General features: G+C 26.0%; 1 protein-coding gene across 1 annotated transcript in view; it reads left to right on the top strand.

Moving 5' to 3' along the window:
- The window catches only part of LOC117168317, a 55,136-nt gene that overhangs the window by 16,786 nt on the left and 17,830 nt on the right, over positions 1-20,520 (top strand). The window contains exons 2-3 of the mRNA XM_033353889.1: positions 15,871-15,940; positions 19,737-20,390. Of these exons, the coding sequence (XP_033209780.1) occupies positions 15,889-15,940; positions 19,737-20,390 (706 nt within the window). The 5' untranslated portion in view covers positions 15,871-15,888. The remainder of the gene's footprint in view (positions 1-15,870; positions 15,941-19,736; positions 20,391-20,520) is intronic.

The raw sequence follows: 20,520 nt of genomic DNA, 5'->3' as shown, positions 1-20,520 counted from the left end.
AAAATTTGTTTTTTTTTTCTTTGAAATCAATTTTTAAACTTAAAGTGTAAACTTTCAATTTTTGGTTGAAAACTGGTGTTTTTAGCCAGAAAACTAATCTTCTTGGTTGGAACTGTCTCGTTGAAAATGAACCTTTTTCGTTGTAAATTCATATTTTCGGTTTGAAAATTCAACTGCTTAACAGAAATTTCGTCTTTTGGCTTCAAAGTTAAGCAATTTGGATGATAAACTTTTTTATTGTTCACCGAAAAATCTTTACTTGTTGAAAATTCGTCTTTTTGATTGAAAAATTCCACTTCTGGTCTGAAAATAGAATTGCTTTATGAAAAGTTAATTTATCGATTCCAGATTCATCATTTTAGTTGAAAATTTATCTATTTAGTTAAAAACTTGATTATTTTGTTGACAATTTTTTTACTGAAAATTTAACTTTTCCAATTTTTATTGAAATTTAATTTTTTTAGGTGAAAATTCAATTATTGATTTGAAAATTCGTCTTTTTATAGAAATTTAATCTTCTTGAATGAAAATCATTACATTGTTTGTTGCTAATTCATTTTTGTATAGTAGATTGAAAATTCAACTATTTTGTTGAAAATTCATTTTTTCCGTTGTTGAAATATCAACAATTACACTAATCTTTGGACATTTATTTTTTTTATTTAAAATGATTTATTTTGTTTCAAAATCAAGTATTTTATAAAAAAATATATATCCTATGGTCGAAAATTCAACTGTTTTATTTAACATTCATCTACTTGGACCGAAAATTCCTCTGGTTGAAACAAAAATTCAATTTTTTTTTGTTTTTTGAAAATTCAACTGCCTTCAAAAACATTAAACTATTTGGTTAAAATGCAACGGTTTTTGGTTGAAGTTTAATCGTTTTTGTTCGAAAAATCAACCATTCGGTTAAAATTCAGTGTTGTAGGTAGAAAATTCAACGATTAGTTAAAAATTGAACTATTTTGTTGAAAAATTAACTATTTAGTTAAAAATTTATCTTTTTGGTTGAAATTGAAAAATTGGTCAGGGTAATGTTAGGGAATTTTGAAAACGAAGCTTTAGGGCCACCCTGTTACTGCAAAAAATGAAAATCATTGTAACTTTGCAAAATGAATTAAAGAATATAGAGTAATATTACTTTTTGGGTAATTTTTTTAGTGTCAAGATCAGTGCTAATCTTATGAAGCAATAAGAATGTATATAATTTTTTATTTAAGTCAAGTAGCCATTTATGTCTTTTACTTTTGAATGAAAAACCGGAAAAGTTTCCCAGCTTAAATCATTCGTTCCAGGCAAACGGAAAAAGAAGGCGAAAGTAAATTATGTAGTAATTTTATAACGTAATTAGACACTTTCATTTTAACTATAAAAATAGAAGAATCGCTTGACTGCAGATCTCGAACCAGCCTCATGATAACTGACTCGTAGTCAATGATTAGGTTGTTTCCAATAATTATATGCTGGATCGTACTGCGTATTAAATTATTCTTTACGAGCTTCTTCCACTATATACTTTTTATTTTCCATTCAATATACCTCTTAATCAGATCACAAAAACGTCTAAACTCAAGGTTATATTTAAAATCCCATCCTTTTCTACAAACCTATTTTTTTATCTGCTGATTTAAAATTCATTGTTTTTTCAGGAATTTTTAGAGGGATAAAGTTTAACCGATATTTTGTTGAAGCTTATTTGGAAATCGATGTAAATTTTATCTTCTGTTTTTTTTGTGAATTTTTTAGAATTAGCAATTCTAAATGTGTTCTTTCAAAAATTGTCGTTATGAAATTCTTTCAGCTTGAATCGAAGAAACATGGCATTCTTTTCCTAACGTACAAAACAAATTTTGTCTGTGCGTGGAAGATCTGAAAATATTTCAAATAAGGACAAATTCACAATTTTTGTAACTCAAGACAATTCTTTTCTTCAATAACTATAAACAATGGAGTGTTTCTTAACAAAAGTGCAGTTAACACAATCAATAAAAACTTGTTTTTTTTTCATATTTTAATAAAGTGGAACACTTCTGAACTCTTAAACATAACAAAAAATTGAGACGTTACAAAATCAGGACTTTTAATTTTAAATTAGAAAATTTGTAATTGAAAACTTTAAAAAATTAAATTTTAAATTTGAGCAAATTTGATCGTGAAAAAACACTGAAATTTCTAAAAGAATTATAATTCTGAATAGGGACAGGAGGTTTCAGTGAAAATTTATATATTCGACTTTGGACAAGGAATTTTATAAAATATTTATAATTCTAAGTTTTGAACTGGAATTTCATTGAAGGAATATAAATTTGAGATTAGGGCAGGGGTTTTCAGTGAAGACTTGTTACTTTTACTCTGGGACAGAGAATTTTACTATAGAGAATTATAATTTTTAGTTTGGAGCACGGATTTTTAGTAAAGAATTATAATTTTGTTTGGGGAAAGGAAGAAATACATCCTGTAAAATCCAAAGAAATCCCTCAAAGAATGATAATTTTGACTTTGGAAGAGAGAATTTCGTTCAGAATTATATTTTTTTCTTGGAACATGTAATTTTTCTGTCAAATAAGAATTTGTCCGAATTTTAAACTTCCTTTTTTCTTATTCTAAATCAGAAATATTTTAAATATTTTAAAATTTTTATAAATTTCTTGGAATCTTTAAAAATCCTTTGAAAATTTGAAAAAAAAATTAAATAGTGAACAGTTTTTAATTGAGATATACAAAATTAAATAATTAAAAAATGGAATATTCCAGGTAAAGCCAGCTGCAAAGTTAAATTTTCTAAAATGGACGATTTAAAGATAAACGTTCAAAATTGAGACACTTGAATTTGAAATTTGTATAGTTGAATCCATACAAATTAAACAGTTTTAGGTTGAAAGCAGATCCGGCAAACCAGGAATTAAAATAAAACCATTTTACCATTCATTAGAAGGAAAATCTATCCTATCCCTTAAAATATCATATCATGTAATGCAATTTAAAATATTTCCGATTTCAAATTTTGTTTTAATTAAATTCTTAACTTTTTCAATTTTGAAATCATTCAGTTTGCAATGTGCAATTGTAAACATTTTTACTTTGAAAATCTTCTATTTTAGATCCTAATTTGTAAGCGTACAATTTAAATTTAAAGAATTTCAAAAATTAGTTTTAAAGACTGAAAAAATGAAAAATTATAAGAGTTTAAAATGGAAAATTGTTGTGACAAAACTTTTTAATTTGATGCATTGTAAATATAAATTAATTAATGGCCTTTCAAATTGAACTGTAATTCGAGTATTAAAAATTGATCATTAATTGATTTCACAAGACGATTTTATTAAATTTCAAATCCTATTCAGATATTGTTTAAATTTTTTTAAATTTTATATATTACAATTTCAATTGTTGCAATATTTTTTTTAATTTTTATGTGAATGTTGAATCTTAAAAATTACTAATCGGAAACGACGTAATAAAAGTCATTTAACTTCTAATGAAAAAGTGTTCAGTTAAAAAAAAGTATTGTTCAGTTTGTAAAGTTTCTAACTTAAAATTGCTTAAAATGATATAACTTTGAACATTAAACAATTTTATTAATACATTCTTCAATTTAGAGCATTGCAAATGAGAGCCAGGTTTTGTATTTTTCAATCAGAAATTTTTAAACTGTAAATTTTACAAAAGTTTGAAAATTAAAATTTTGCGGTTTAACGGCATTCAATTACAATAATTTCAAATGAAAAGTATTGAAACTTTTCATTTTTAACGTGTAAAGCTATTGAGCGATAAAATAAACAATTTCTGAATTAAACATTTTTCAGCTTCAACTTTAAGCGTTTAAAATTCAAGAGAGTTCAACTCTGTGCAACTTTTTGGAATTTGAGTGCTTTAATTTGCAGTTCAATTTTTATTACTTCAGATAACAAAATTTCCGTTTTAAAAGTTTTTAAGGAATTTCTTCTCAAACTTAAACTACTTTTAATTTGAGTTTCGGAACATTGAAGTGTGTAGTTTAAAATTTATATTCGAAGTATTAATTATAGTAAGGGCGAAGTAACAAATTTGGGAAATAAATTTTTAATTATTCTTATAAGCGCAGAGGGAAACTATGTGTATTACGATTTAATTATTAATGACCGAATTTTTTAAAAGGGAAAATATTCTTGATTATGAGATCGATATGAAGCATATATAACAATTGTTTATTTAATTTTTTGTTGGACTGTTTGATACCACTACGAATGGATATACATCGATCTAAATATTATAAATATATCCTATTTTAAAAAATAATTCCTCTAATATCAGAAACTATAAGATTTCTTATACAAAGATTTTCCCTCTTTTCTACATGTAAAAAAAAGGTTTAATCGTTGCCCTGTCTTTCGTGAACAAATGACCATGTTTCCCCCTTTTTGAGATACTTTTACAGTTTTATTCTTGCTGATGATTAGTTATTGATTTTCAATGTTGCGGGAAATTGTTATATACTACAATCAGTTTGATTAGATTAGATTATGAGCACTTTGTTTACTCCCTTCCTGAGCTGACAGTCGACCTAGAAAGAACTCTGTCGCCGTAATGTCAAGTATTTTGTACAATATTCTTAAATTCCAAATAACCCGAATGAGGGAATATTTGTTTAAATTATTTTATTTTTCAATTTTTTTATATTTCCAAACTCTAAATCCAATATAGAAACTACAATTTTCTTTTAATTAAAATGTTGTTTATGCCACTATTCATTTACTTTTGCTTAAAAATATTTTGGAACTTCTTCGCTAATTGGCTACAAATTATCTCAAAATGGTTTATTAGGGGCAGTTCAATATATTAAATTTTCAACAAAATAATTGAATTTTTAAGCTAGACGAATTGTCTACAAAACATGTCAGTTTTCCACCTTAAAATACTAATTTTTACCAAAAAACTTAATAGTTGACATTGAAGCCAAAAAAGATTTTATTTTTTAATGAAAGGCAGTTGAATATAATCAATAAGAGGCATTTTTAACAAAAAAAATTATTTTTTACCAAAAAGGGGAATTCCTAATAAAATACATATATTTCCTACCAAATAGATAAATTTTAAGTGAAGATGCTTAGTTTTCTGTAAAAAAAGAAATTTGTTTAAGAAACTACACGAATTTTCAATCAAAAATTGAATAGTTAAATTTTCAGCTAAAAATTTAATTTTCAATAAAAAGAAAAACGATTATTCTACAAGAATGTTGAATTTTCAAGCTAGAGACGAATTCTCTATGCTTTATTTTGTGGAAAAATTATTTTAAAACAAGGGATAAGGGAAAAATGAATTTAGGGACAGCGCTAAATAAATTTGAATTTTTAGAATTTATGGACCAAAGAATAACATTTTTAATAAATATTGAAGTTCATTTTTGATACTTTAAACATTTTATGGCACTATTTTTTTAAATTTTAGACACTACTTACACAATTTCTGATCTCTATAAAATGAGTCCGAGGCCACTAATTAAAAATTACGAAATTTCTGTACACAATGCCTTCGATGTTCGATAAATTGATCTTCACAAAACCGTGAAATTTAACGAACACTTCTGTAGAGCCGATTTCTAATAATAAGAGTTGCACAAGACGTAATAAAAAAACTAAGGGAAGTGGAACTCGATGAAGTCGTGCATACAGAGTGGTCGAAAATATAGATTATATAGAGTAAGACGAAGCGGATTCGTTTTTTTTACAATTCTAAGTACATAGTAAGTTAAAAAAAAAATTAGCGTGACGCGCACCTTTAATTGTCTGCAATATTATTCTTATATTTTAGCATTCTAGGTCTAGTTTCACAGACAATGATCCTCGGCTTGAGCACCCGACATGAGTGAAACTGTTATTTTTATCTCAATTGTTCTTCACCACTTTCCCGGTTTTGTCTTCTCTCATCTTTAGGTTTTTAGACCAGGAAAACTAGAAACTAGAATCCAAGATATAAATTATGTTGTGAAAGTTTCATTTTATTATTCACAATCGTCTGTCTTTAATTAAGAGTTGAAATATAGATAAAAAATTTGAAACATTTTGATTGAAAAGAATATTAAATGAAGATTGAAGAACTTTTTTAATTAGCATCCACCAATCGCTCTTTGTTCCCGTATGGTTTTTTGATTTGAGTGTAAAAATAATTCTGGATACAAAATAAGAATTAAAAGAACTATTTAAAATAATATATTTTTGAAGATTTCAGATGCGTTGAATTAAAATGTCAACAAGAAAGTTATGTTCCACCTAATAGTTCAATTTTTAATTTAAAAGAGAGGAATTCTCAACGAAAAATGTAATATTCAATTGATATTTCAACCAAAAAACATTATTTTTAACCAGTTGAATTTTTAAACTAAAAAGTTGAAACTTTTTTCCAGAAAAGACTAATTTTGTTTACAAAAGCGTTTCATTTTTTAACTCAGTTATACGAATTTTTAACAAGAAAGTTAATTTTCAACAAAAAAGATTAATTATTTTTAACCAAGAAGAGTAATTTTCTGCCAAAAAATAAGAATTTTCAAAAAAATAGTTACATTGTCAACTAATCAGATGATTTTTCAAATTAAATAATGAACCTTCAAAAAAAAAATTAATTTTCTACCAAAGAAGACGAATTTTTAAAAAAATAGTCACACTTTTAACCTAAGAGATAAATTTTAAACTAAAATTATGCATCTTCTGCCAAAAAATTAATATTTACTAAGGCAATTGAACTTTCAACTAAGTGTAGTTGAATTTTCAAACAAAAAAGACGAGTTTTTAGCAAAATAGTTGAAAACTTAACTGAAAGAGCTTAATTCTCGACTAAAAACTTGCATTTTTAAAGAAAAAAGATTACATTTCTTTCGAAACTAATGAATTTTCTACCAAAAAATACAAATTTTCAACAACTAACTTACACCGTCTACCATAGAGATTAATTTCCAAATAAAATTATTGAACTAAAAAAAATGAATTTTTAACAAATTAATTAAATTTTCTACCAAAAAGGATTTTAATTGTGTAATTCAGTCAAAAAGATGGATTAAAAAAACTAGTTGAATCCTCAACCAACACAAAAGATTTTTCTGTCAAAAAGACGAATTAAAAAAAAATGTAGTTAAATTTTCAATTAAAGAAAGAGCTAAAAAATAATTTTATGTTTATGAATCCAAATAGTCCAATTTTTCCGAAAAATACGAACTTTCAACAAAATAGTTGAAAAATCAACAAAAACTTATTAATTTTAAACTAAAAAAATTACATTTTTAACCAAAAAAAGATGACGTTTGTACCGAAAGTGATGAATTTTCATTTATTTCAGATATGTCGAAGAAGTATTTCGAATTTTTTTATTTTTCAGGATGTTACCAAATTTGAAGAACAATTCCAGGCAGTTCCTTTTGTCAATTAAAAAAATGTGTTCGTGAAGTTAAGAATACCTTTGTTGTCTTTATTATTGAAGAATCGTTTAAAATTTAAAATTTTCTCTTTTGGAATAAAGTTTTTAGAATTAAAACTTCTCGTTTGGAAATTTTGATTGACAAAAGTTCTGAAAAGAGTAAAAGAATACACTGAAAACAACCACTAAAAGTCATATTCTCTGTAACTTTTTAAAGAAAAGGGCAACAAAAAAGGGGTCAAGAAGTTAGAAACAGAAGTGTTGCCGCTATTACGAAAGAATCATTTGCAATTTAAATTTTCTCTTGTAGAAATAAATTTTCAGCAAACCAAGTTAATGCTCAACCCAAACACTTTAATTTTTTCCCGGATAGTTGCATTTTAACCCCAAAAAAGAATAAATTTCTACAGAAAGGGATCAATTTTCAAACCAAACAGATAAGTTTTCCAAAAAACACTTACATTTTCAATCAAAGAAATTGTTTAATTTTCAAGCTAACAGACGAATTTTTAACAAAATAATCGTCCCGGAAAAACCTTGAATTTTCGAGGAATTTTGTTTAAAATTCATGATACTAGTTGAAAATTTATCAATTTGGATGATAATTGAAATATTTTGATAAAAATTCTTTTTTTTCTTAGTTGATGATTAATTTTTTTATTGAAAATTTGGCTATTCTATTTTTGTTAAAAATCTATCCTTTTAAGTTCAAAACTCAACTATTTGGATGAAAACTCATGTCACTTTTTGAGAAATCGTCTTTTTTGGTAGAAAATTAATTTTTATGGTCAGAATTCACTTTTTTGGTTAAAAATTCAATTATTCCAGTTAAAGATTTATAATTTTAGATGAAAACTCATGATTTTTGTTAAAAATGCAACTTTTTTGTGGAAGATTCTTTTTTTTCTTGGTTGATCAATAATTTTTCTTAACTGAAAATCTAATTATTCGATTTTTTAGTCTAAAATTCAACTATTTGATTGAAAATTCAAGTAATTTTTGAAAAATTTATATTTTCGTAGAAAATAAATCTTGTTTAAAAATTCACCTTTTTGTTGAAACTTTAGATATTTTAGTTGAAGAATGATCATTTTAGTTGAATATTCATGATTTTAGTTGAAAATTAAAATCTTTTATGAAAAATTCATCGTTTTGATTGAAAATTAAACTGTTCCAGTTAAAGATTCATCATTTTTTATTTGAAAGTTATTTACTTTGGGTGAAAATTGAAGTAATTTGTGCACATTTTTGTTGGATTCAAATTTATTTTAATTCAACTATTTGTCTAGAAATTATTAACTATTTTTTAGTATTAACTATGTATTTCAAACCTTTTTGCATTGAACATATTGGTCACTATCTCGAATAAAAAACTGTTCTCTTATTTTAAATATTAATAGTATTATTTTCAGACTTTTGGATATTTACAAAGACTAAAAAAACATTATTTATAATAAACTCGCGAAATTGTATGCATATTATGAGTCGATTGTTAAACAAAATAAATCCTGGAAAATACCTGGAATTATCAGTGATTTTTTCCCGCAGGGTTTGAGTAGTCACCCTGCAATACAATTTGTAAATAAAAAAGAAGAATTATCGACCAAAAGTTTAGTAGTAGATTAGATAAAATAGGTTCTATTCACGCAGTTCGCATTTGAGTGGAAAAATGTGAAAAAGAGGAAAGACTATTTTTGATCATTTTTATCATTAAAGTGAAAATTAGTCTTAAGAAAGAAATTTCAATTCCTTTAAAAGGTTTTTTTTAGTTTTGAAATATCTCCAGCTTGGTGACCTACATTATTTTTTCTATAAGGTACCTTATTTTTGTTAACAATTTTATTTTCAATCGTCTATTAATTAAATAGTATGCTCACCTTGGAAATCAAAACCATCACGGAATAATGAGGTGTATTTCCAAAGATAGAATTAAAGCTGAAAGAGGAGAACATGTTGCGCATGAGAGAAATTTACGTAACACCCAACTTGTCGTTGAAATATAGTGTTTGTTTAATTACGATGAACGTTGACTAGTCACTGTATCACGTGTCTAGTGGTAAAATGCAAAAAATAAAAAATTGCAATCAGTATCGGTCAAAGGCTGAATTTAATTTAAAATGATCTGTGACATTTAGCGTTGCGGAAGAGGCGCGGCTTTTGTTCCTCTCGCCTTATTAAGGCTGAATTATTCGAACATGAAAATTGCAACATCCTCCGAGTTTCTTCTGGCCTATTTCAAACCTTAAACTACTACTTTTTCAATCTTGAGTCATTGCTCAAGGATTTATGAAACGAGGTGCAAAAGCTTGAACTGGTCTTCGCTTATCTACTTGTAAATTGACACACCTGTTGATTAGGAAATTCTCGAGTGATAATTTTTCTGATGATTTGCCTTGAACTAGTGCTTCATTTCTAATTTAGGTTCTAATGATTCATTTTAGGTCGTTTAATTCAAAATATTTGCAGAATGACTTGTCGTTCGCAAATATGAATTATTTGAACATTGAAATCTTTGGGATGAAGTCATGTAAATCAGGCCTCCTATCAGGTAATTGCGGATTTGTTTGGCCCAAATAGAAAGTTTATTTAGCTTAATTGTTTTTGAGGTCTTAGGCTTGGAAGTTTAGTTAGAAATTCGATTGTTTAAAAGTCTTTTTTAAATATTCGGAGATTAGTTTTTTTTTTTTAGTAAATATTAATTGTTTACAGACTTCAATCATTTATAGAAAATTTTCAAGCTTGGGACCTTGACTCTAGACAGGGTGGTCGTAGGTCAGGAAAAACATGGAAATAAGAGAAATTTATTGGTCAGGTAAAGTAAAAGAAAAGTCAGGGATTTTAAAAAAAAATCTTGCAAAAGTGAGGGATTTTCTATAAGAGAAACTATAAGTAATTTTCAAGGATATTAAATTATACATTTTTATATTTTAATTAAATTTTTTACTACGTTTATGACAGATTTTATTTTTTAAATGTTATAAAATTAAAATTCTGGTCTTTGCATATTAATGGTTAGAGAATTTTTAAAATTAAGTTTTGTAAATACTCTCATATAATATTCTTGCTAATAATTTATTTGCCTTGTATTAATTTTTTTTTCTCAGTTGCTTGCTACTGAAGATGATAGTTTTAGTAAAATATTTTATTATTTGGTTAAAAAATAAACAATAATGTTAAGAATTCATCCTTTTCGTTGAATTTTCTAACTGACATTTTTTTGGTTTAAAATTGATTTTTTGGTATTCATTTGTCCCAAATTTCATTGTCCCTGAAGTTTCATTTCTCCCCAAAAGTACTAGAAAGCACCATAAAGTTTCTAGGTTGGTAATGATATTTGGGAACAATTTAATTTTTGATAAATGAATATGAGAATGAATATCTAAACTTAAAGAATCATCTTACTAGAAAGTAAATTTGTTTTGTTAAAAATGGAACGGTTTGGTTGAGGATTGAACTTTTTTTTAATTAGTTTTTTTATTTTAATTTAACTTTTTTTATTACAAATACTTTTTTGGTTAAAATATCTACTATTGCATTATTGAATGGTAATTTATCTGTTTTGGTTGGAAATTAAATTATACTTGGTTGAAAGTTGAACCAATTTTTTAAAAATAATTTTGTTGATGAAATTCAACTCATGGTTAAAGATAATTATTTTAATTGAAAATTTAATTTGTCTACTTGAAGATAAATAATTTTAGTTCAAAATTCATATTGTTGGTTGAAAGATTAACTACTTTGTTGAAAACTTTTATTTTGGTTCAAAATAAATTTATATCGATCATATTAACTCTTCAAATATCATAAAATACTTAACGTCATTGTTGACAAGGTGGAAAACAAATTTATAAAATTTTTAAATAAAATCTTTCTGTTAAAAGATCTACTCAAGTCGCTCCACTGGGAGTGATTCCTTTAAATTATACTCATATCATAAATGTAACACCTGGCTTGAGAGAGCGTATATTTCTCAAAACCGATTTTTCTCTCGGCCTCTTTAATAGTTTAAGTGGGAAAGCACCCGTCCGGCAAATTAGTTTGAAAATTCATGTAATTTGTTGAAAACTCATATTTTTTGCTAGAAAAGTAATCTTCTTGGTTGAGAATTCATCTTTATAGGTTGAAAATTCAACTACATATTTGGTTGAAAATTAGTTAATTGTTGCTAAAATACCAGCTATTATCGCTGAGGGTTAAGCTTTTTGTTGAAAATTCAACTGTTTTTGGTTCAAGTTTCATATTTTTGTTTGAAAATTCGTCCATGTGGTTGAAAATTGATCTCCGTAAGTGAAAAATTAAAAAATTCAATTAAAAATTCAACTATTTGTTGAAAATTTCACTATTTTGTTAAAAAGTAATAATTTTCGGTGTAAAATCCAACTGTTTTTTTAATCTTTCTTTTGTCATCTCTTGTCGTAGGTATAAATAAATAAAATTGACATTTTTTATTTTAATCTGAAATTTTGTATTCTGTTTATAAAATATTCTATCTTAAAAATTTTAATTAAAATGCTGGTCTTGGAATATGTGTCAATGTTCAGGAAAAATGAAAGATTGTGTAGGGAAAAGTCAGAGAAAAGTAATGAAATTTTTAAAGTAATATATTTCGGCCATCCTAAAGCATTATAGACATTGGTTGTAAAATATCAAAAATTGATTGTTAAAGAATATTTTTAAGATTCTGAGAATACAATGATCACTTGTTTCGAGGAAGGTATGACTTCGAGTTGAAAGGAAATCCCCTGAAGTGGTTCATATTTTTTTGGGAGCTTTTTATTGATCCTTTTTATTTCCTTGACCCTATACATTAAGGAATAAGTAATAATTTCCTCTGAATCGAGAGCGCAAGTTACCACCAGGAGTGAAACAGCCATGACATTATTAAGAATTCTGGTTTGAAGTGATTCATACTCTCGTAACTTAAACCCCTGAACCGCTACCATGATCGTTAGTCACCCAAGGATCCGGTCTTCTCAATAATAAATCCTTTCATTTTGTTAGAAAGTAATTATCGTCTACCGAAATAGCGTAGGTTATGGAGTTTCCGGCTTTAAAGCGCCTTTTTTATTGTTTATTAAAACTTTTATTCTTTCATTTTATGATTTGACTTTTGTTAATGATCATCCAAAAATAACGTAAGACGAGATTTGTGTGGATAGGAGGTTGTTAGTGAAATTTTACTGTTTTCTATGAATTAACAGAGTAGTTAATAAAAAATATAATAGTTGATATTTTAACTAAGAAACGATTTTCTTTCAAAATCAAGAACCGTTGCTTTGGACCAAAAAGGACGAATTTTTAACAAAATAGCTGAATCCTGAACCAAAACCGATTTTTTTCAACAAAAAAGTTGCATTTAAAAAAAGAGGTTTGCACTTCTATACCAAAAAAGATGAATTTTCAATTCGAAATGACGAATTTTCGATAAGAATTGAAATTTTAAACAAGACCGATTTCTCAGTCAACAAAGAAAAAAAAAATGTCATTCAAAATGTTGAATTTCAAATCCAAAAAACGAGCTTTTTACAAAACAGTTGAATTTTCAACTCGTTTTAAGGTAGTTGTCGAGCCCAAAATCAGGTATCTGAAAAAAAAAATTTTTCTAAGATTTCAAGAATCAAAATATTATAACTGATGTAATTTCAAATAAAAACATTATTTCTTATGAAAAATGTCAAAGTTCAAAAATTTACTTTCAAAATTGGAATCAGTAGAGTTGTAGAGAATGTTTTTTCGAAAAAAATAAGCCGTCATTTATTAAAATGGAATCATTTTTCAAAAATTGGTAAGAAGTGACGATTAGAAAAAATTCAATTGCAAAAAACATGGTTAACATTTTTTTTGTGAATTTTAACATTTTTCATAAAAAATGTTTTTATTTTTAAATAAGATCAGTTATATTATTTTGATTCTAAAAGCATAGAAAAACTATTTTTTCAGATATCTGAATTTTGGCACGACAACTACCTTAAAACGAGTTGAAAATTCAACTGTTTTGTACTTAACCAAGAGCATTACATTTTTAACAAAAAAATACGGATTTTCGTCAAAATGTGTGTACTTTTTAGCCAAATTGTTGAATTTTTAAACTTGAAAGTACCAACTTTCAACCTAACAGGAAATAGTTAAATTTTCATTTAAATAAATAATTCTCAATTAAAAATGCGAATTTTTTACATTTAAGTGGAATTTTGAACTGCAAAATATGCATTTTTAACAAATAAGTTAATTTAAAACTAAACAGTTGAATTGTCTATCATAAAGTAGAGTTTTTAGATTAAGAAATTAATTTGTAACCTAAAAACATGATTTAAAAAAAATGTAATATTTGATATTTCTGCCAAAAAATATTTTTATTTAGAACAAAAAACAGTTCAATTTAACCAATTAAGAACATTTTTCAACAAAATACTTGAATCCTCAACTAAAATAGGTTAGTTTTCAACCAAATAGTTGAATTATTATAAAAAAATTGATAAGATAAATTTTCTACAGCATAGTTACAGGATTAACTTCCTACTAAAGTGGACACATTTTCAACAAAAAAAAATAGATTTTGTACGAAAAAAAACGAATTTTTAACAAAATACATGCTTTTTCTACTAAAATTGATACATTTTTAACCTAAAGCGAATTTTCAACAAAATATTTGAATTTTCAACCAGAGAAATGCACCTGCAATAAATTAGTTCCAATTTCGATAAAATAGTGGAATTTTCTACCACATTGCTCAATATTCAACAAAATATATTTTTTTACTAAATGGTTCAAATTTCAAACAAGAAAATTAATTTTCTTCCAAAAAAAGATGAATTTTCGTCAAATTACATAAATTTTCAAATAAAAGTAGTTTAAACAATGGATCTGATGTTAGTCAAAAATTTACTTGGTCAATTTGTAGTTTATATTTTTTTTTTCGTTTCTAAAATTTTATAATTTAACAGTTGCATTGTTTAAACTAAGAAAGATCACGTTTGAACCAAAATGGAGTAGTTAAATTCTCATTTAGAAGAATTGACTTTCAATTTAAAAACATTTCTATCTCTAACAGTTTAATTTTTTAACAAATAGTTAAATTTTCTACCAAATAGTTAAATTTTCTACCAAATTGTTGAATTTTCAAGCCAAGTAGACGAATTATGAATTTTCAGCCAAGGAGTTGAATTTTCTAACTAAGGATGTAATAGTTGATATTTCGACAAAAACAAAAAAAGGATTAAAACGTTTTTTCAAAAAACTAAACATTAAAGGTTTATAATCGAAAAATTATTCGTTTTGAACTATAAAAATGACGGTAAATTAATTTTTATATCTTAGAATAAAAAATTTCATCAATTTTATTCTTAAATTATAATTGATGTAAACAAATTTAATTCTAGAATTTCACAAGCTTTGACTTTGAAATATTCAATTTAGTTTTCAATTTTAAGTAAATTATAAAATGTCAATCGCTTCGAATTAAAAATGAATTCAATTTAAAAACATTTCGAGTTTGCACGCTTTTAATTCGAAATAGTACATTTTCAATTCTCTTGAATTTTGAATTACCCAATTTTCGAAATTCGAATCTAAAATTATTCAATTTTTAACGTTTTGAAATTTTGCTATTATCGAAGTTTGAATCTGAAATCATACAATTTCCAGATTCTTGAATTGAAAATAAAATTGTTTAATTTTGAATTAGAAATTATACAATTTCAACTCCTTTCTAATAAAGTTGTCCAATTTTAAAGATTTTATCTGACACATTTTCAATTTCCATTCTATTCGAAATAGTGTAATTTTCAAACAATTTTACTTAATCGAAAATTGTTTGATTTAAAACGTTTTCAATTCGAAATCGCTCAATATATTTGTTTCAATTTTTAAAGTTTTCACTTCGAAATTATTAATGATTAATTATTGCTTCACACATTTTCATCGCATATTTAGCTTTAAACTTAATATTTAGAAATTTGTTTAATAATGGATTTTTAATTTTTTCATATTTTAATTTTATGAATTAAAAATCAGGGGAAGTGAAAGCGCTAGGCAGTGATCAAACTATTAAATATATAATAAAAATACCTTACTTTCCTTTACAATAAACTATAAGAAAGTAATACAACAATATAGATTGTTTTAATTACTTAAAATAATTATCATAGTTTCGTTTTTGTTTAGTAGTGTCAAGGTTTCATCATAAATTTATATTGTCTTTTTTTCACACATAAAAACGGGAAATATAAATCTATTTTTTTCTCTGGTCCTTGGGACGAGGCCTTTGACAATAGAAAATTAAAAGTTAATGGTTTTTTTTTTTAAACAATCGCATCATTGGAATTGCATTTTTAGACAAAAGGAAGAACGCTTTAGGTATTAGTTAATGATAACAAAATGTATTTTCTTCGGTTATTTTTCTGTCTTGAATATCCAATTCCAAAACTGAAATGTAAGAAAATATTTATAAAAATATAGTTTTAACATCTTTTTTTATTGCAGGTAGTTTCGGATGACGCGATGACGTTGCATTGGTGGAGTCATTGGTTCTGGGTTACAGCAAATGTTGTTCGTAAGTTTATAAAATACTGTTTTAAATTAAGTAAGTTCTTGAAATAATTTTTATTTGCATTAATATTTCTTCTTAAGTTTCCCCCTTGCAAGTATTTAAATCGAAGATAATTTTATATGGTAACAATATTAATTTGAAAGCAAAACTTAAAATATTCAAAATTAGATTCCTTATTTGTAAATTAACATTTTTGTTTCTAAAACTCGTAAGATTTATAAAAAATATTGAAACGTATTTACAATTATTTAAAAACTGGAATATTGAACCCGATATTGTTTTTAACTCTATGATTACTTCTTATCACATGTGCACATGATGCGAATAATTTTGATATCATGTTTGTCTGTTTTATATAAATTTTTAATTCAAGTCCAGAATACTGAACTGATAAAAATGTTGCGGCAACTTTGGATCATAATTTATCAACTACATGTGTGATATAAACAGGGGCGTGATAGTAAAAAAAAATAGGTTCTGTATTTTTTAATGTCTAATTATAAACTAGTTTAGCTTCAAGAGACCAAATTTAAAATTGTCTTAAACATTTATATTTTCCTATTCATGTTTTACTGTCCTAAATGCGAAATTATTTGCCTCAAAATAAAAATTGATCGATTTTGATTGCTTGAAGTTCGATAAGGTACAAGCCCACAATTTTCAACGTTCCTAATTTCAAAATAGTTTAATTTTGAAGACCTAAAAGTTAAAGTTTCCTAAATTACAATTTGCAATTTAAAGTAAACTGTACAATATTAGTTTCCACAATTTCATTACTATTTTCTAAAATGGATACCTTTTTGTTTAATTCTTGGTTACATTTTTTGTAATTTCCTTTGCGAATAAGAAAGTCTGATGTTCCTACTATGGTTATATTATGATAGTAAAACATAGCTCCTCGATAAGGAATTCCTATCAAGCCATTAACGTCAATGAACGCAGCATTGTCTTATCCTGCCGGAAAGTAAAATCTTCCTACATTTTTCGACATACATACGATAATAATTATTCATTTCCTTGTCACCTTGTTAGTTCAAAATTGTTAGAATCCATAAATAATCTTAAATATACAAAAAAAAGACTTTAGAAATTAAGAAAGATTTAGACTTTACAACTTTTGGTGTTTAAAACTTCATTCTTTCTGCTTAATAAGTCTGCCATTATATTTCGGGTTAAAAATTCATTTCTTTTTGGTTTAAAACCCCCACTGTTTGGTTACATATTTAATTATTTTTTTGAAAATGCAACTATTTGTTAAAAAGTCATTTTTTGGTTGAAAGTCTAATACTTTGTTAAAAATACATTTTATTGGTTGAAGATTGAACTATTTTGTTAAAAAATTAGTTCTCTTAATTGAAAATTAATGTTTTTGACTGGAAATTGAATTTCATTTTTGGCTGAAAATTGATCGTTTTCAGTTTAAATCTCAATTATTACATTTTTCGTTGAGAATTCTTCTTTTATGGTTAAAAATTTAACTACTTATTTGAAATTTCAACTGTTTTGTTAAAAACTCGTTTTCATGGTAGAACATTAATTTTTTAACCGAACAATGAACTATTCCATTTTTTCTTGAGAATTAAATAATTTGCTTGAAAATTATCTATTCAAAAACAAAATTCAACTGTTTTGTATAAAATTCCTCTTTTTGGAATGAAAATTCTATTATTTTGATAGAAAATTCGACAATTTATTTTAAAAAAAGGAAGTTTTTGATTGAAAATCCAACTATTTTGTGTCGAATTCGCATGTTTGGCTTCAAAATTCAATCATTTGTTTTTTTCTTTTTGGTTAAAAATTCAACTGGTTGGTTAAAAATTTATCTGTTTTGGTTGGGGATTTGACTATTTTGTTATAAATTCGTCTTTTTTGTTGAATTCTATTGTTTTTTTATATAAGTTAAAATCCTTTTGTTTAAAACGTCAACTATTAAATTTTCTTGTTGACAATTCTGTTTTTTTGTTGATTTAAACTGTTTTTTATTTCAAATTAAAATCACTTTTGTTTTAAATAACAAATATTCCAATTCTGGTTGAAATTTCTTTGTTTTTAATTATTACTATTTGTTTAAAACTTGATTTTTTGTATTTAAAACTTTAACTATTTGTTTAAAAATACATCTTCGTTTTTTTTAATCAATGTTCTTAACTGAAAATTTAACTATTTAATTTTTAGTTGAAAATTCATCGTTTTTAGTTGAAATCTCAAATATTACATTATTCGTTTAGAGTTAATCTTTCATGTTTAAAAATTCGACTACTTGTTAAAAATTTGAATTATCTTATTGAAAATAAGTTTTTTTTCTAGAAAATACCATTATTTGAAAATTCTATTATTTTCTGTTTAAAATCGAGACAATTAGTTAAAAAGATATGATTCCTAATCGGAAACTACAATTTCCTTGAAAATTTACCTGTTTTGGATAGGAAAATTATGTTTTTTTGGTAGAAAAGTCCGTGGTTCAAAATTCAACTTTCTTTCTAAATAGTTCTTCTTTTTGGCTCGAGGATTCAACTATTTGGTTAAATATGTAACTGTTTTGAGTTGAAACTTTATATTTTTTGTCTAAAAATTTCATTATTTAGTTGAAAATTCATCGTTGCAGATTTACGTTATTTAAAAGTCATCTTTTTTAGTCGAAAATCCAACTGTTCTTATAAAAATTCGTCTTTCTGGGTAGAAAATTCAGCTTTTTTGGTACGAAAATTCTTGGTTGGAAATTAATTTTTTAACCAAGAAAGATGGATTTTTAAGCAAGAAATTTTGTTCCAAAAAAAGATGAAACCTGCAAAAACAAAAAGGAAAAATTTTATTGTGGTTCAAGTTGAATCTTTTCTTGTGTGAAAACTTAACCATTTGATTAAAAATTCACCTTTGTAGATTAGAAATTCAAATATTTGGTTCAAAATTAAAATACCTAATCTTTTTTGATAAAAAAGTTCTTGCTTGAAAATTCATCTTTTTTTGTTTGAAACACGAATTTCCAACCAAGAACTTTTCTACCAAAAAAGATGAATTTTGAATCCTTAATTTATATTTGAAAACTTGACAATTTGGTTAAAATTTTATCTTTGTATGTTGAAAATTCAACTTTTTTGTTATAAATTCGTCTTTCTTGCTTGAAAGTGCAACTATTTGTTTGTAAGTACAGCTGTCTGCTCTAAAATTAACTTTTTTATTGTTGAAAGTTCAACTTTGGTTAAAAAAATATCATTCGTTGTTGAAACTGAACTTCTTGTTAAAAATGTATCTTTCCAGGCTTAAAAGTCAACTATTTCTTCAAACATTTGACTTTTTATTTCGAAAACTTTTTCATTAAGAATTCAACTCTTTTGGTAGAACATTAATCTTTGTTTTTTTTGTTTTAAAATTCAAATTATTTTATTTAAAACAATTTATTCCCCTATTTTCGTGAAAATCACTCTATTTTTCCTGTTTTAAGAACATTCCAGGCCGTGAAGTCACGGCCCACTGACACCAGTATCATTTTATTTGGAAATTTATATTTTAGGTTGGAAATGAAATTACTTGCTTAAACTTTAACTATATGTTTTAAAAAATTTTGTTTTATTGAAGATTCATAATTTATTTTGATTGAAATTTCATCTCTGCTTGAAAATGTAACTACTTTGTTGAAAATCAATGTTTTTAACTAAAATTTTTAACTTTTGAAAATGCTATTATTATATTTTTGTTTCGGAATTCATCTCGTTTTGTTAAAAATTCTATTATTTGGTTGAAAATGGATCTATTTGATTGAAAATTTTAAGAAACCACCTCTCTAATTTTTCGTTTTTAGTAATCCTGGCGAATCCTCTACCACCTATCACCGAAGAGCCTCAAATCCCCGATCAGAATCAAATGTCCAACACAGCTCCACCTTCAAACTCCACAGTAATTAAGAAATTAGACGCCCACTTAAAGACCGAGCTAGCACAGCAAGAAAATTTCAGAATTGCGAAAGCCATTGGTGTTGATCCCGCCTCAAATACCGCGGATGTGGCTTCCGGTAGACAACCGGAAACACCACCCGAGGAGACTCTTGAAAATTCGAAAACAAAGTCAAAAAGCATTCCGGAAAGTGTCGGCCTAGGTGTCCTCGGGGATAAAACAAGTAGCTCTAATGACAAAGCTCAGATAAGCAAAATGCCGGCAACCAAAAAAGACTCGAAAGTCTCACGGATGCCGCCGACTACTAATAAGACCAGCAGGACAAAATATGATGAAAAATTGTCGGATGTCTTTCGAAATTTGAGTACGAGCGAGTATGAGAGTCTGACTGTTATGCCTTTGCAAGAGGAAGCCTCCAGGTTTAAACTAGTCGTTAATAGAAGTACTTCGTCATCTCCGGGTGAAGGAAAGACGAGAACTTTTAATGCTTCGGCAGATTTGGTAATCGAGGAGGATTTCACGGAGCCGCAAATAATTGCCACTGCTGCTTCCATGCTTGAAGGTAAAGTTCAAATTCATTATCGAGTCATTCATAAATTCCTGAAGATATCTTTTTTTTTAATTTGTATTTTGCTGCTGATAAGTCAATTTAATTTTTTACATTCTCATCTAATGAGAAGGTATTGGTTTTA

The sequence above is a fragment of the Belonocnema kinseyi genome, chromosome 2 (assembly GCF_010883055.1).
Source record: "Belonocnema kinseyi isolate 2016_QV_RU_SX_M_011 chromosome 2, B_treatae_v1, whole genome shotgun sequence".
Lineage (NCBI taxonomy): Eukaryota > Metazoa > Arthropoda > Insecta > Hymenoptera > Cynipidae > Belonocnema > Belonocnema kinseyi.
This window is presented reverse-complemented; position numbering and strand designations above follow the sequence as displayed.